Source organism: Nothobranchius furzeri, chromosome 9 (genome assembly GCF_043380555.1).
Source record: "Nothobranchius furzeri strain GRZ-AD chromosome 9, NfurGRZ-RIMD1, whole genome shotgun sequence".
NCBI lineage: Eukaryota > Metazoa > Chordata > Actinopteri > Cyprinodontiformes > Nothobranchiidae > Nothobranchius > Nothobranchius furzeri.
This window is the reverse complement of record NC_091749.1, coordinates 67,433,735-67,447,486: the sequence shown is the minus strand read 5'-3', so window position 1 is coordinate 67,447,486 and position 13,752 is coordinate 67,433,735. Positions and strand designations below refer to the sequence as shown.

The following is a 13,752-nucleotide window of genomic DNA, read 5'->3' as shown; positions in this document are numbered from 1 at the left end:
TAAAGTGACAGAGCTCTGAAACGGGAATAAAACTGCTGAAATCGCAGTAATGGGCTCGACACACGGGAGGCGACATCGCCTCTCCTCCATTCATTTTCAATGAGACATGCGCGACAATGCGATAATCGCGGGTCTCCCTCCTACCAAGCGAAACGCGAAAAACGTGCGTGTGAAATTTTGTGCACGTGTCGTGCACAGGCGACCCAGCGACGCGATCGCAGAAAGTTGAAACATTTTCAACTTTTCATCGCTGTCGCTCGGACGAGGACCAATCAACGGAGGTTTCATTCACTGACCAATGAGCGGACAGGATGCTCCGTACACCTCCGAGCAAACATGGAGGAGAAGTTGATTATTATTATGTTTTATAGTAAAATCAGAAGTAAGATTTCACATAACTCTAGCAGCACCTTGTGAAACATCACATCTACCACTTTATTAACTCTGAACCGCTTAAATAACCTTAATTACCTCCAACCTGACACAGCCAAGCAAAACAACGGAAGTTTCGATTTCGCCATGGAACAGAACGCGTAGACGGCTTTGCCGCTGGCCGCTGCCGCGGATCGCCTCCCGTGTGTCAGGTAATAAAAGTGACAGCGACAAATTTCGCTGATCGCGGTCGTTTGTCGCCTCCCGTGTGTCGAGCCCATTAGAGGGACTTGATGCAAAGAACTTCATTATCGTGTTTTTATTGACCACAGATCAGATTGTAACATAACATGTCTCCTATAGAACAGCAACTCTAGATTAAATATGTTTGTCTCACTGTTGTGCAAGAAACTGTTCAGGTTAACCTTTTTCTCATCCTTACTGAAGGCATAATAAAGTGTTAAAGATCTATTAACTATTAGATATTTATTAGTTGAACTTTTTTCTGTGACAGTTGTGCAGCTTTCTTGTTGCAAATTAGTCACAACATGTCTGAAGTGTGTCTCGTGCGTGAGACGACTCGTCCCCTACGTCTCAAAATTCTCAGTGGCAGAAAGTGGATTGAAAAGCAATCCGGAAAACTTGGAGGCGGGTTCCAGATTAGGAGAACTCTTGAACTGCGTATTTAAAAAAAGTTCAAATGGAAGTTTTGCAAATTCCTTGCGAACATTTTGAGACATTTTTGAGACTCCCTTGTGAATAAATTTTTTAACCATCAGCCACATCTCATTACCTTAATTCTTACATTATTCCTTTTTCCTAATCCCAGTGTGCCTGTTTTATGAGTTCCAGAGTCGTTCTTTAGTTTTATAGAATTAAGAACCATGAAAACGACTTTTTCCGTGAGGATTTGACTTTGTTCATCCATGAGTAGGGCCAGAGGAGTTTCTATTTACTCTTTAAGAATCATCCGAGATTGGTCCATTTCATTTTGGATTGACAGATTATGGATAAAAAAAAATGTAATATGTGATTCTGATGACGAGACCAAATAATTAATTCGGTTTTCTGTCTGCTAAAAGTAATATTAGTAAAATTGTCGTGTAGAAAGCCAGATTCACGAGGAAAGGGGACGTTTTTATTTTTAATTTAAAGTTTCTTATTTTTTTGTCCTTTTCGACCTGCGTTTTACCATCAATGGCCTCCTTATCCCCGATTGGACGATCTCTCCATTCCAACACGTATGACAGCGAGGAAAGATAAACCCATTTCATCTCCTGCACAGATGGAGAATAGCATCAGCTAATTACATCCTCCTCACCTCCTGAGCTTGAAGCATCGCTAAGGTGACAAACCTCCTCCGACGTGTGGCTTCAGCAGAGGCAGCGGCGGCTTTTCAGTCAGATATGTGCTGAAAATTGTTTCTTTAGCTCTGCGTTTTCACCATTCAGGTGTGTGTGTGTGTGTGTGTGTGTGTGTGTGTGTGTGTGTGTGTGTGTGTGTTGCTCTGTGCAGCTGATTAAAAGGACACAATCCTCTCCTATAATCAATCGGCGTAATGGTCCCTCTCCCCTGTGGTTTGAGCAGAAGTGATTTAGAGCTTCCTCTCATGAACTCCGAGCTTCAGATCGACAGCTAATTCTTTCAGTGGGAGGGGCCAACATCCCACACTCAAAATTGAATGCGTTCATTGAATTCCCCACCATGTTGTCTTCTTCAAATCATCTCGTTTTGAGTGTTTAAAAAGTTTAAAAGCTGTAATTAAAACAGAATTTGGTTGCTGGTTTCTGAGTGCCCCCCCCCCCCCCCCTTCCCCCGACTGTTTGTATGAATGTAAAACTGCGCCACTACTTATCACCACTATTATGTAGCTGCAGCTGAATTGGAGTTTAAATGCGTAACCTGCTGTGGCGCCGTTTTAACTGTGTTTGTGTTCCTGTAGCTGGATGAGGGAACGCCGCCCGAGCCGGCGGGCTCCTTCGTGGAGTACCAGACCAACATGGTGAAACACTCAAAGGCCATTGCTGTCACAGCTCAGGAAATGGTAAGGGGATACTTTCTGAAAATGCACTGGTTCTGTTCTGGAGGGCCGATATGGTTCCTGATTTCTGCACAGTTCCGACCTGCCAACACCGACTCTGATTTATCTCAAACAACTTAATATTTTTAACATTTAAGGAAAACTCAACATTTGCGTCGTTTCATGCTGCCAAGTGGGTCTTTGCTGCCTCTGTAAACTTTCCAAATCTAAATAAAGGTCCATCCATTTGGTTTCAAAAAGGCCAAAGGATCGGGTCTCTGCTTTTTGCAGATGATGTGGTCCTGTTGGCTTCATCAGAACGGGATCTCCAGCTTTCGCTGGAGCGGTTCACAGCCGAGTGTGAAGCAGCTCCTCTAAATCTGAGACCATGGTTCCGAGTCAGGAAGCAGGTCCGGCACCAAGTCGAGGAGTTTAAGTATCTCGGGGTCTTGTTCACGAGTGATGGAAAACTGGAGCGTGAGATCCACATGTGGATTGGATTGGTGCTGTGTCTGCAGTGATGCGGGCGTTGTACCGCTGTTGGGGCAGCAGTAGCTCAGCAGGTTGAGCGGGTTGTCCAGTAATCGGAAGGTTGCAGGTTCGATCCCGGCTCCGGACAGAGAATTCTGCTGTTGTGTCCTTGGGCAAGACACTTAATCCACCTTGCCTGCTGGTGGTGGTCGGAGGGACCGGTGGCGCCTGTGCTCGGCAGCCTCGCCTCTGTCAGTGCGCCCCAGGGCAGCTGTGGCTACATCGTAGCTCATCACCATCAGTGTATGAATGTGTGTGTGAATGGATGAATGATACACTGTAGTGTAAAGCGCTTTGGAGTCCTTACTCTGAGAGGCGCTATACAAGTGCGGATCATTTATCTTTATCATTACCGGTCTGTCGTGGGGAAGAGAGAGCTGAGCCAGAAGGAGAAGCTCTCGCTACGTTCCTACCCTCACCTATGGTCATGAGCTTTGGGTAGTGACCGACAGAACGAGATCGTGGATACAAGCGGCCAAAATAAGTTTTCTCTGCAGGTTGTCTAGGGTGAGAAGCTCGGTCATCCAGGAGGGACTCGGAGTACAGCCGCTGCTCCTCCACATCAAGAGGAGCCAGTTGAGGTGGCTCTGGCATCTAGGTAGGGTGCCTCCTGGACGCCTCACTGGTGAGGTTTTCTGGGCATGTCCAACTGGGAGGAGACCCACGGGAAGACCCAGGACATGTTGGAGAGACTATGTCTCTCAGCTGACCAGGGAACACCTTGGGATTTCCCCGGGGCTGCTGGCCCAAGTAGCTGGAGAGAGGGATGTCTGGGCCTTTTAAAAAAATTAATACATTTTTAAAAATCTGCGGAGCGGAATGGCAGTGGAATGGTTTCCTCGCGTGCTTTGTCGTACGTCAATCCACAGCGGGTGAGTCTCGGCTGTGGAGCCATCCTCCTTGCTGGAATTGCAAGATCATAAAATTCCTCAAAATTTTAAAAGGTCACAGTTTGTTTATGCCATCCCCGATAAAGCCAAAAGAAGAAGGAAATCACATTTCATATCGCTGTTTGATGTCACATATAATGCTATGCCTCTCCACTGCCATGATTAAAGCCATGAAAAACACAAATGCTGGGAGTAAATAAGCCATTAGGTCACAGATATTGACGTAATCTGCATAGATAAAATATTGCATCTCTGCAATAGTCTTTTATTTTGAAAATTACCAGACATTTTACAATGAAACCGTGTGTGGTTTCCTGTCTATCCTCATGTTAATTGCGGAAATTGACACATCCCAGAAGTGGCTCATGGCAAATATAGAACCTGATCCTTTCTTTAGTGGCGTGGCGTAGCGCAGCAAGCTGGTCTGGATTAATCTTCTAGATTATAATAGATTTTATTAGAAGCAGCGACATTCCACTGCCGTTGTGTGCCTCCAGTGTGGGTGGCTGTGAAAAACTACATTTCTTTATTTTGAGTTCAATTTGATTGAATTAAATATTTTGATTCCAGAAGTTAACATTCCCACTTGTAAGATCAGCCTGTAACTGTGAATTTATGCAAGTAAAATGAGGGAAAATGTATTTTTGCTGCTTGAAAATGACAGACACACACACACACACAATGTGGTTTTGTTTAAACCGTGTGTTTATCCGTCAGATGACCAAATCAGTGACGGGTCCGGATGAGCTGGGAGCCCTGGCCTCTCAGGTGACCGTGGAGTACGGCCAGCTGGCGGTTCAGGGGCGGCTGGCTGCTCACACAGCCGAGCCGGAGGAGGTGAGGTGGACACTCGTGGACCGGCTCCTCTCCGCCCATCCAGCTGGGTGGACAGCAGATCCGCAGGAACCATTTAGAACATTTTAAAACTTTCACCATCACTTTTGGTAAACTCCTGTTTCCGTGTTTTTGCAGATTGGATTCCAGATCAAGAATCGGGTGCAGGACCTCGGCCACGGCTGCATCTTCCTGGTCCAAAAGGCCGGAGCTCTGCAGATCTGCCCGTCTGACGGCTTCAGCAAGAGAGAGCTCATCGAGTGTGCTCGTACGGTCACGGAGAAGGTATCCTCTGTTCAAACTGAATCCTGCCATATCGCGTTATTCCTCCTTTGAAAATCGCCACAAAAGTGACTTGTCAGTTTTTCTCACCTACGTCGGTGTGAGACGAAGCATCAGGTTATTTTTGTAACTGTATTTATATTTAAACGTGTTCGGCATGCTGTGTGTTTGCATCCTCAGGTGTCCTTGGTGCTTTCAGCCCTCCAGACGAGCAATAAGGGAGCCCAAGCCTGCATCACCGCCGCCAGCGCCGTGTCAGGCATCATCGCCGACCTGGACACCACCATCATGTTTGCCTCTGCAGGAACGCTCAACGCAGAGAATGACGAGTCCTTTGCCGACCACAGGTCAGAGACTGGAATCTAAAATCTGACCCGCCCTGACCTTTCATCCCTGACAGATTAGCTACTGAACAGAGAGGAAGTCTCTGCCACCAAAGGCCACAGTTTACCCAGAATGCCTTGAGTCGTACTGTTAATGCCCAGAAAAGGACATCTGTGCATCATAAGTGCCGAGATTTATCTTTAATCTTCTTTTTTTTCTCAGGGAAAACATTCTGAAGACGGCCAAAGCCCTCGTGGAGGACACAAAGATGCTGGTGTCCGGCGCCGCCTCCGGTCACGAGAGGTTGGCTCATGCTGCTCAGTCTTCGGCCAAAACCATCACTCAGCTCACCGATGTGGTGAAGATGGGCGCCGCCGGCATTGGCTCCGACGACCCTGAAACGCAGGTCAGACGCTTTAGTCCATTTCCGCGTTTCATCTCTGCTTCCAGTCTGTTTGGTTACACGTCGGCGTCTCTGCTGGTGTGCAGGTGGTTCTGATTAATGCTGTTAAAGATGTGGCCAAGGCGCTGGCTGAGCTCATCAGCGCCACCAAGTGTGCTGCTGGCAAAGCTGCAGATGACCCATCTATGTACCAGCTAAAGAGCGCCGCCAAGGTGAGGGACCTGTCTTTAAACCCTTCCACATTCAGCAGACTTCCTCCTCTCCCTCAGCCAGAGCCGCTCCTGACGCTGTAAAACCTCGGTAACAGTTTTAGTGTTGAGAACAGAAACGGCGTTATTTAGAGATGAAACACCTGACTGCTGTGCTTCAGCGGCATCAGAGCCACAGCTCATAAATCACCAACGGCTGCTCATTATCACTCTGAGCTGTGAAGAAATGGGTAACGGCGCCGGGCGTCTGGAGATGGAGACGGTGAAAACTAAAGCCGTTTTATGTTCCAGAGTGAGGAGAAAATCACCTGACAAGCTCATTTTAAAGATGAGATGAGCTGTGATTTCCTTCATTAATGCTGTGTGTGCGCCCCCATCAGTCAGTATGAAGTATTACAGCATCAGATGTTTGACAGCTGGATTAAACTGCCGAGATCCTGGTTGTTGCTGAAAATTTCAAGTCGTACCTCAACTTCTACCTGCGATTTTAGAAAAACCGTAAAAGTTATCAAAAAGCCTCTTTAACATGTTAAACAGGAAAGTCTTGTGAGTTTGTTAAACTTTGAATGAAGTCTCTAAGTTAAAAGGAACCCAATAGAGTTTGAGGTCAAAAAAGTGATAGGAATTTGCTGAAAATTGACCAATCCCATTCATTTCAATGGGAAATTTTTCGCTGAAAAAGCTAAAAACGCGAAAAATTTTAAAGATATATTTTTAAAACACAGGAAAGGTTTCTCTTTACCTTGCTAACATTTTGTTTGGTCTGTAATTTGTGGCTCAGAAAGCTAAAAAATGTAAAAAACAAGGAAACGCTGATCTAACTCTTTTGCGTGAAACCCCAACAATATCTGTCAAAGGTAAACAAACAACCTGCCAGATGCTTTCGGTTTGTTTCCCTCACAAACAGCTAAACTCTTTTAAGCATATCGTAGACAATATTTAAACATGTTTTAGGACAGGGATCGTCTCCGAGGGCCTGTGTGATTTTTATCCATATTATCACAGAATATATAATTTTACTGGGTGAGCCATAAAAACACAACCCTGTCTGCTTGCCTCGGTAATTCTGACTCATTTGCTGTCGCCGCTTCATCTGTCTGCCAGGTGATGGTGACCAACGTGACATCCCTGCTGAAGACAGTCAAGGCGGTGGAGGACGAGGCCACACGCGGCACCAGAGCTCTGGAGGCCACGATCGAGTGTATTAAACAGGAACTGGCGGTGAGGATGAGCGACCATGACCGTTCGGGTAAAAGCCGTGGATTCTGTTGCTGAATTTAATATCTGCACTACCTGTCAGCTGTTCCAATCCAGGGATGCTCCACACAAGACCACCACACCTGAGGAGTTCATACGCATGACCAAGGGCATCACCATGGCAACCGCTAAAGCAGTAGCTGCAGGAAACTCGGGCCGGCAAGAAGACATCATCCAAAGTGCCAACCTGAGCCGGAAAGCCGTTTCGGACATGCTCACCACCTGCAAGGTGTCGAAATAATTCGTACGCCGCGTGTTGTTACACCCGAGCACCCGAGTCTGAGTCTGTTCGTGTTTTAGCAAGCGGCGTTCCACCCAGAGGTCAGCGAGGAGGTGAAGAACAGAGCGCTGATGTATGGAGCCGAGTGCACATCTGGATACATCGATCTGCTGGAACAAGTGCTGCTGGTGGGTTAAACACAAAACCACACTATGGAGTCTGGTGTTCAGCTAGTGAGTGTGTGTGTGTGTGCGTGTGTGTGCGTGTGTGTTCAGGTTCTGCAGAAATCCACTACGGAGCAGAAGCAGCAGCTGGCAGCCTGCTCCAAACGTGTAGCCGGTGCCGTCACAGAGCTCATTCAGACTGCCGAGGCCATGAAAGGTAAAGACACACACACACACACACACACACACACACACACACACACACACACACACACACACACACACACACACACACACACACACACACACACACACACCAAACGGATGTTTTTAACTCATCAGTAATGTTCCTGTCCTCTTTTTCTCGCCACAGATGGAGGTAAGTTAGCGTTGTTGTTTGAGCGTGACTTGATTCATCGGTTTTGAGCTGTTCGTCTCACGATTTTTGAAATTTAATCTAATCAAATAAATTCACCCTCAAGCTTTTTTTTTTGGCAGAGTTGGCTTCATTCATCTTGCTTTATCGTTTACATCTTGTCTCACATCCATTGCTCTGTTTTCAGCCTCCCATCAGCTGTGCATGAAACGTGCAGAAGTGTGTCGTTGCTGTTTGTCTTTTTGCATGTTCTCTCTGCAACTCTGTCTTCAAGTCCTAAGCATGTACTTATATACGTGTGTGTGTGCGTGCGTGCGTGCGTGTGCTTCAGGCTCAGAGTGGGTGGACCCCGAGGATCCAACGGTGATTGCAGAGACGGAGCTGCTCGGGGCGGCGGCGTCCATTGAAGCAGCAGCTAAGAAGCTGGAGCAGCTCAAACCCCGAGCCAAACCGAAGGTGGGTGGCTGTAGAAGAAAGCAGCTGATTCTCCTAAAAGCTCGCTGAAGTCAGCTAAAAGGTTTTACTCCTCAAGTCAGCTGCTTAAAACGGTTTATTACAACGTTCGTTTAAAGTACTAGAGCTACACCGATTCTGATTTTTGGGGCCAATACCAGTTTCTGATTCCGATTCATCTAAAAGAACCCATGTGTGTACATGTAAGATTTACCTTCAAATTATGATTCTGAAAGTAAACGTTTCCACTTTAACAATATTCTATTATTAGCAGCAAATGGTGCATTTAAGGACCAGGGGAAAGGGTGGTTACAGTGGTGTGTTTATGGACCCAAAAACAAATCAGATTTTTGAGTTTCAGACGGGCCGATCACTAATGAATACGGAACGATCTGATTTCTTTGTGTTCATAAAATAGGATTTAGGAAGATTTCATTCTGAATCGCTTTTGTTGCATTAGCAGTGTGTTTTAGAGTCACTTCTAATGTTTACTACTGCGTCAGGCCAAATTTTTCTGATGTTTGAAAGTTTATTTCTAACAAAAATATTTTAGATATTAAAAATATACAAATATTCCCAGAAATCAGTTTTTACTAGACAGATTTTTTGCCATCTCATTGTTTGTAAAAACCCAAAAACGCATAATTGTACCTGCTGCTTCTCCTTCAACTAGGGTGTCCCGTCCTGGTCCTCGTGGACCAACTTTAGACGTTTTCCTGCTTCTTCACTTTAACACCATGAAATAGTCACATCCACAACGGTTTATGTCTGGCTTTCTCATTCCTGTCCAGCATAACCCCCCCCCCCCCCCCCCCCCCCCATCTATTCATGTGCTAGTCAACGTGTCCTGAGCTGTAATATGGCGTCTAGCTCCCACCCACCCACCCCCATCCCCATCCGTCCTCCCTGCCCCCCCCCCCCCCCCCCCCCCCCCCCACCGGAGGCCTTTTCTCTCTGCAGGGCTCTGTCTGATATGTTTGATATATTAGGTTGTTATTCAGTCCCAACTATATATCAAACATATTCCTACAGTGTCCCGCTCTGTCTACAGATGTGTGTGTGTGTGTGTGTGTGTGTGTGTGAGTGTGTGTGTGTGTGTGTGTGTGTGTGTGTGTGTGTGTGTGTGTGTGTGTGTGTGTGTGTGTGTGTGTGTGTGTGTGTGTGTGTGTGTGTGTGTGTTGTTTAGATGTCTAACATGCAGAAATCAACTATAGAGCTCCTTATCAGCAGCAGCTTTCATAAAAATGTTCTATCGGGTTGTGGAGCCTTTTTTTATTTTTTGTGTCGTTTTTGTTTTTGTGGGAAATTTGAGTAAAAATTTCCTCTTATTAGTCACAAGAAATCCACATTTCCATGAAATAAAATGAAGTAAACTTTTAAACAAACATTTTAGTTTTGATGGTAGTTTCTCCTGACTGATCCTCTCTCCCCCCCTCCCCCCCTCCAGCTTGCAGACGAGACGCTGAACTTTGAAGATCAGATCCTGGAGGCTGCCAAGTCCATCGCCGCAGCCACCAGCGCTTTGGTCAAATCTGCTTCGGCTGCTCAGAGAGAGCTGGTGGCTCAGGGGAAAGTCGGCTCCATCCCTGCTAATGCCGTAGACGACGGACAGTGGTCTCAGGGGCTCATCTCTGCTGTAAGTGCTGCACTCACCGGTTTGCGTTGTCCAGGTCTGTAACTAACGCTGGTCGCTCGTGCAGGCGCGTATGGTGGCAGCAGCGACCAGCAGCCTCTGTGAGGCAGCCAACGCCTCGGTTCAAGGCCACGCCAGTGAAGAGAAGCTCATCTCTTCAGCCAAGCAGGTGGCAGCCTCCACCGCCCAGCTGCTGGTGGCCTGTAAGGTGAAGGCGGACCAGGACTCCGAGGCCATGAGGAGGCTGCAGGTAGGACAAGCAACAAGAGCTAGTACCGCTGTTGGTCAGCAGAAATCTAGAATATTTTGACACTACCGATGTACGAGTCTCAGTCCTATACTTTTGTTGGCTATGCTAAAGACACTAAAATCGATGTCTCTGGTTTTCTGTAGAGGATCACAGTGTAGGGAGACAGTTCATCTGTCCAAGAGTGTCCATATTGTTTTTCTCTTTTATCAAAGGTGCAATTTGTAAGAATTTAACTGTGAAAAACACAAAAATGTCTCAATCACGTTGGAAGGAAGGTTGTATGGAAACGAGTCGGCTGGGGGTGTCAGTTTTTCCTCCTTTCAAAAAAAACAAAAGCAGGATGTGGTCGATGCTTACACTCTGAGTTTGTGAGGTTGCCTTGTCTCCAGCGACGCAGGATGTACAGGAGCGACCCAGAAGTTATTTCTTGTACCACTAAGTAGCAACAGCATCTTTTTGTTTTACTCTAATATCAGGTAAAGCAGGCTAGCGTTGAGCTAACAATGCTAACTGTTAATTAAAAGTAATTAGTCTACTCTACCAACAACTAAATGTTACAGTACAATGTGTGTGTGAAGTGAATAATGAGTCAAACGTGGTGTTTTACTTCCTTTAATGAGTCGTTCAGAACTAAAACAGCAAGCTAACCAGCCCAGTGGCCTAGTGGTACCAGCCCTGGGACTGGGAGATCGGGGTTCGATTCCTGGTCGGGTTGTACCAAAGTCTTGAAAAGAGGGATGCAGTGCTTCCCTGCTTGACACTCAGCTTTAAGGGGATGGATTGGGGGTTAAACCACCAAATGTTTCCTGAGCGCGGCCACATTTTCTCCAGTACTGGAGAAATACTACAGTAATAAGTGTAGTAAGTGCTTCCTACTGTAAAACACCTGAGTGCTAACACCAGATATGACGATGTTCTTATCTATTTATGAACTTACGGTGCATGACTCGTCTTTGCTTGTCATGTAGAATTTTCTGGTGCTGATCCGTAACTGGCAACAGCCGTGAAACTCGCAGAACAGGAGTGAGACAGCGATGCTTTAGATTTAAAAAATGAGCTGTAGTAACCACATGATGTCATACTATGGATAACTCACCTCTTGCATCCTTTTGCGCTGCCACGTGGGTCTCTACTGCTTCTAAAAACACGAATAAAAGCCAGTCCATTCATTTTCTGTCAATCTTTGGTTTCAGTAATGATCTACTTAAAATAATAATAATAATAATAACTCCAGTTGTGATGTCAGGGAAATTAGCAGTCGCTCTCTCCTGTCGACACAGGAGGAGCAGCCACTCTACTTTGACCTCCTCCCAGATATCCCAGCTCCTCACCTTATTACAGCCGATCAGATTCACACATCTTTCATTTATTAATTTTTTTGTTTTAATAAAATATTGTGTGTCTGATGCATTGTTCAGTGTTTTCACGTATTAAAATCGTAAAAGTTTACTGTTTAGCTCAGTTTGGACACCGCTGGCCTACCTGCCGTGAGCAGGGGTTAAACCCAAATACAAACTGATATTTGGAAAAGTTTATAAAGCAGCACAGATTAAAATTGTAAAATTGCAAAGTAGCCTTTAAAGGTGCACTATGTAGAAATTAAGTAAAATGACATCCTGTGGTAAAATCTGGTTACTGCAGTCACTTTAAACAACTCTGGGACCTTTTGCCGGCCGTTGTCAAATTACTGTTGTCGGCGCTGCAGCGTTGGCTCACAGGAGACACGGCACCCCCACACTCACTGATGGTGAACCGTCGTTACGTCGCTCCTTCCTTTATTTGGAAAGGAGAACAACTGACAACCCAGCAGCCAGCTGGATATGGAATATGTTTCAGGAGAAGCTTCCTTCCTAAATGACTGAAACATTCGACTCTTCTGGGATTTTCTGGGATACTGCACCTTTAACTCATTCACCGCTAGCCGTTTCCTGATCGCTAAAGTCCTTCGTTGCCAGCGTTTCTCACCTTTTTTTTACTGTTTTCTTAAGAGTGACAGAACGTTGCGCGCTAGGATGATGTCGACGCCAAAACAACCAAAACAAAGCGGAGACTGACCTCTTACATCAGGAAGAATCCGCGCGTTTCGAGCGTTATCCGTTCTTTCATAATCCGTTGTCGAATTGTGATCGGCAGAAGCTTTTCCGGTTCGCCCCTCAATTTTTTTACAGCAGCGGCCCAAAACGATCTCCTAACACATGGATGTTCTGCTTCCTGATCATGTGACGTGTGACGTATGCGGATGAAGATGGGCTTTAGAGCTGAGATGTTTGTTCTCACGGGGTGGGGGCTCGTCCGACGCCCACACAGTAAAAAAAATGCAAATGGCAGTGAATGAGTTGAACACTTTTTAATTCTCAGTTTCTTTTGCTTTTGCTCTGCAGATGGCCGGGAACGCAGTGAAGAAAGCATCAGATAATTTGGTGCGGGCGGCTCAGAAGGCAGCTTTCAACAAGGCAGACGAAGACAACGTGGTCGTCGAGACGAAGTTTGTGGGTGGAATCGCTCGGGTAAGGACCTCACAACGACTCCGAGTCTGAAACAACGATGGTCATGATGCAAACGTCTGAAATGGAATTTCAGCAAGAATTTGGGATTTAATTGAATTTTCCCAGCAGCCTTGCAAAGATGTCCTGGAACGCACTCCAGGGTTTTATTATTAAAAAGTGCAGTGGCTGTAAATAAATACGACAGACATTAGAGATTCAAACCCGGCTTTGACATCTTAAGTTCTTTTAACACAATATTCTGATAAAAATAATGTTTGTTTTCAAATTAACCAAAAAAGGACAAAAATCTTTAAATGACATTTTTAGATTTTATGACTGAGATGTTTTAACTTTTTGTGTGATTTTGCTTTAAACTCTTTATCTCCCTGCTATAAAAACACCAGCTGGATAAATCTGGGAACGTTTGCCTTGTTGACTTCTCGGGTTTCTAATTTTTGAGTTTGAGCAGAGACTAGGGTTGTCACGGTATGAATATTTAACCTCACGGTTATTGTGACCAAAATTATCACGGTTTTCGGTATTATCGCGGTATTTTTTAAACGGTGTTGCATATGTTCAGAAAGCATTGATAGTCCTGTTCTACACAAACTGAAATAGTTCTGAAAAGGTTTAACAGTGTTTATTAAACCTAAAATAACACAAAGCCTTAGCAAAAGTGCAACTTTTCACAAGTAAAGGAACAAATAGCTTATTTTTCTGGAACGTGTTACCGTAGTCAGTGCAGGTTTAAATGATACAAATCCAAACATTCAAAAAATAAACATTATGTAAACAAATCAAAGAAACACCACTTGTTTTTTTATATACTTGTTTTCTTCATTATCAAAATGAAAATCTAAAACTCCAGTCCACACTTGACTTGAGCACTGTACAAGTCAACCTTAAAAAATATGTATTTAAAATAAATATCCACTTTAAACAAATTACTAAAATAACTACTACACTATGTAATCAAATCCAAATGTTCAAGTATAAATGGCATTGAATAAGTAAACAAATCAATGACAAGGAACTAATTGTATATTTC

The 13,752-nt window shown here is 45.0% G+C and overlaps 1 protein-coding gene across 3 annotated transcripts in view; it reads left to right on the top strand.

The window, feature by feature from the left end:
* Positions 1-13,752, top strand: part of tln2a (talin 2a) — a 123,921-nt gene that overhangs the window by 108,243 nt on the left and 1,926 nt on the right. For 2 of the 3 annotated variants that reach the window (XM_054731947.2, XM_070555111.1), the window contains exons 44-57: positions 2,315-2,416; positions 4,531-4,650; positions 4,786-4,932; positions 5,110-5,276; positions 5,476-5,659; positions 5,743-5,868; positions 6,970-7,086; positions 7,166-7,351; positions 7,423-7,530; positions 7,618-7,723; positions 8,214-8,338; positions 9,783-9,971; positions 10,036-10,218; positions 12,600-12,725. In XM_054731947.2, the coding sequence (XP_054587922.1) occupies positions 2,315-2,416; positions 4,531-4,650; positions 4,786-4,932; positions 5,110-5,276; positions 5,476-5,659; positions 5,743-5,868; positions 6,970-7,086; positions 7,166-7,351; positions 7,423-7,530; positions 7,618-7,723; positions 8,214-8,338; positions 9,783-9,971; positions 10,036-10,218; positions 12,600-12,725 (1,986 nt within the window). The other variant, XM_070555112.1, reaches the window with a different exon arrangement.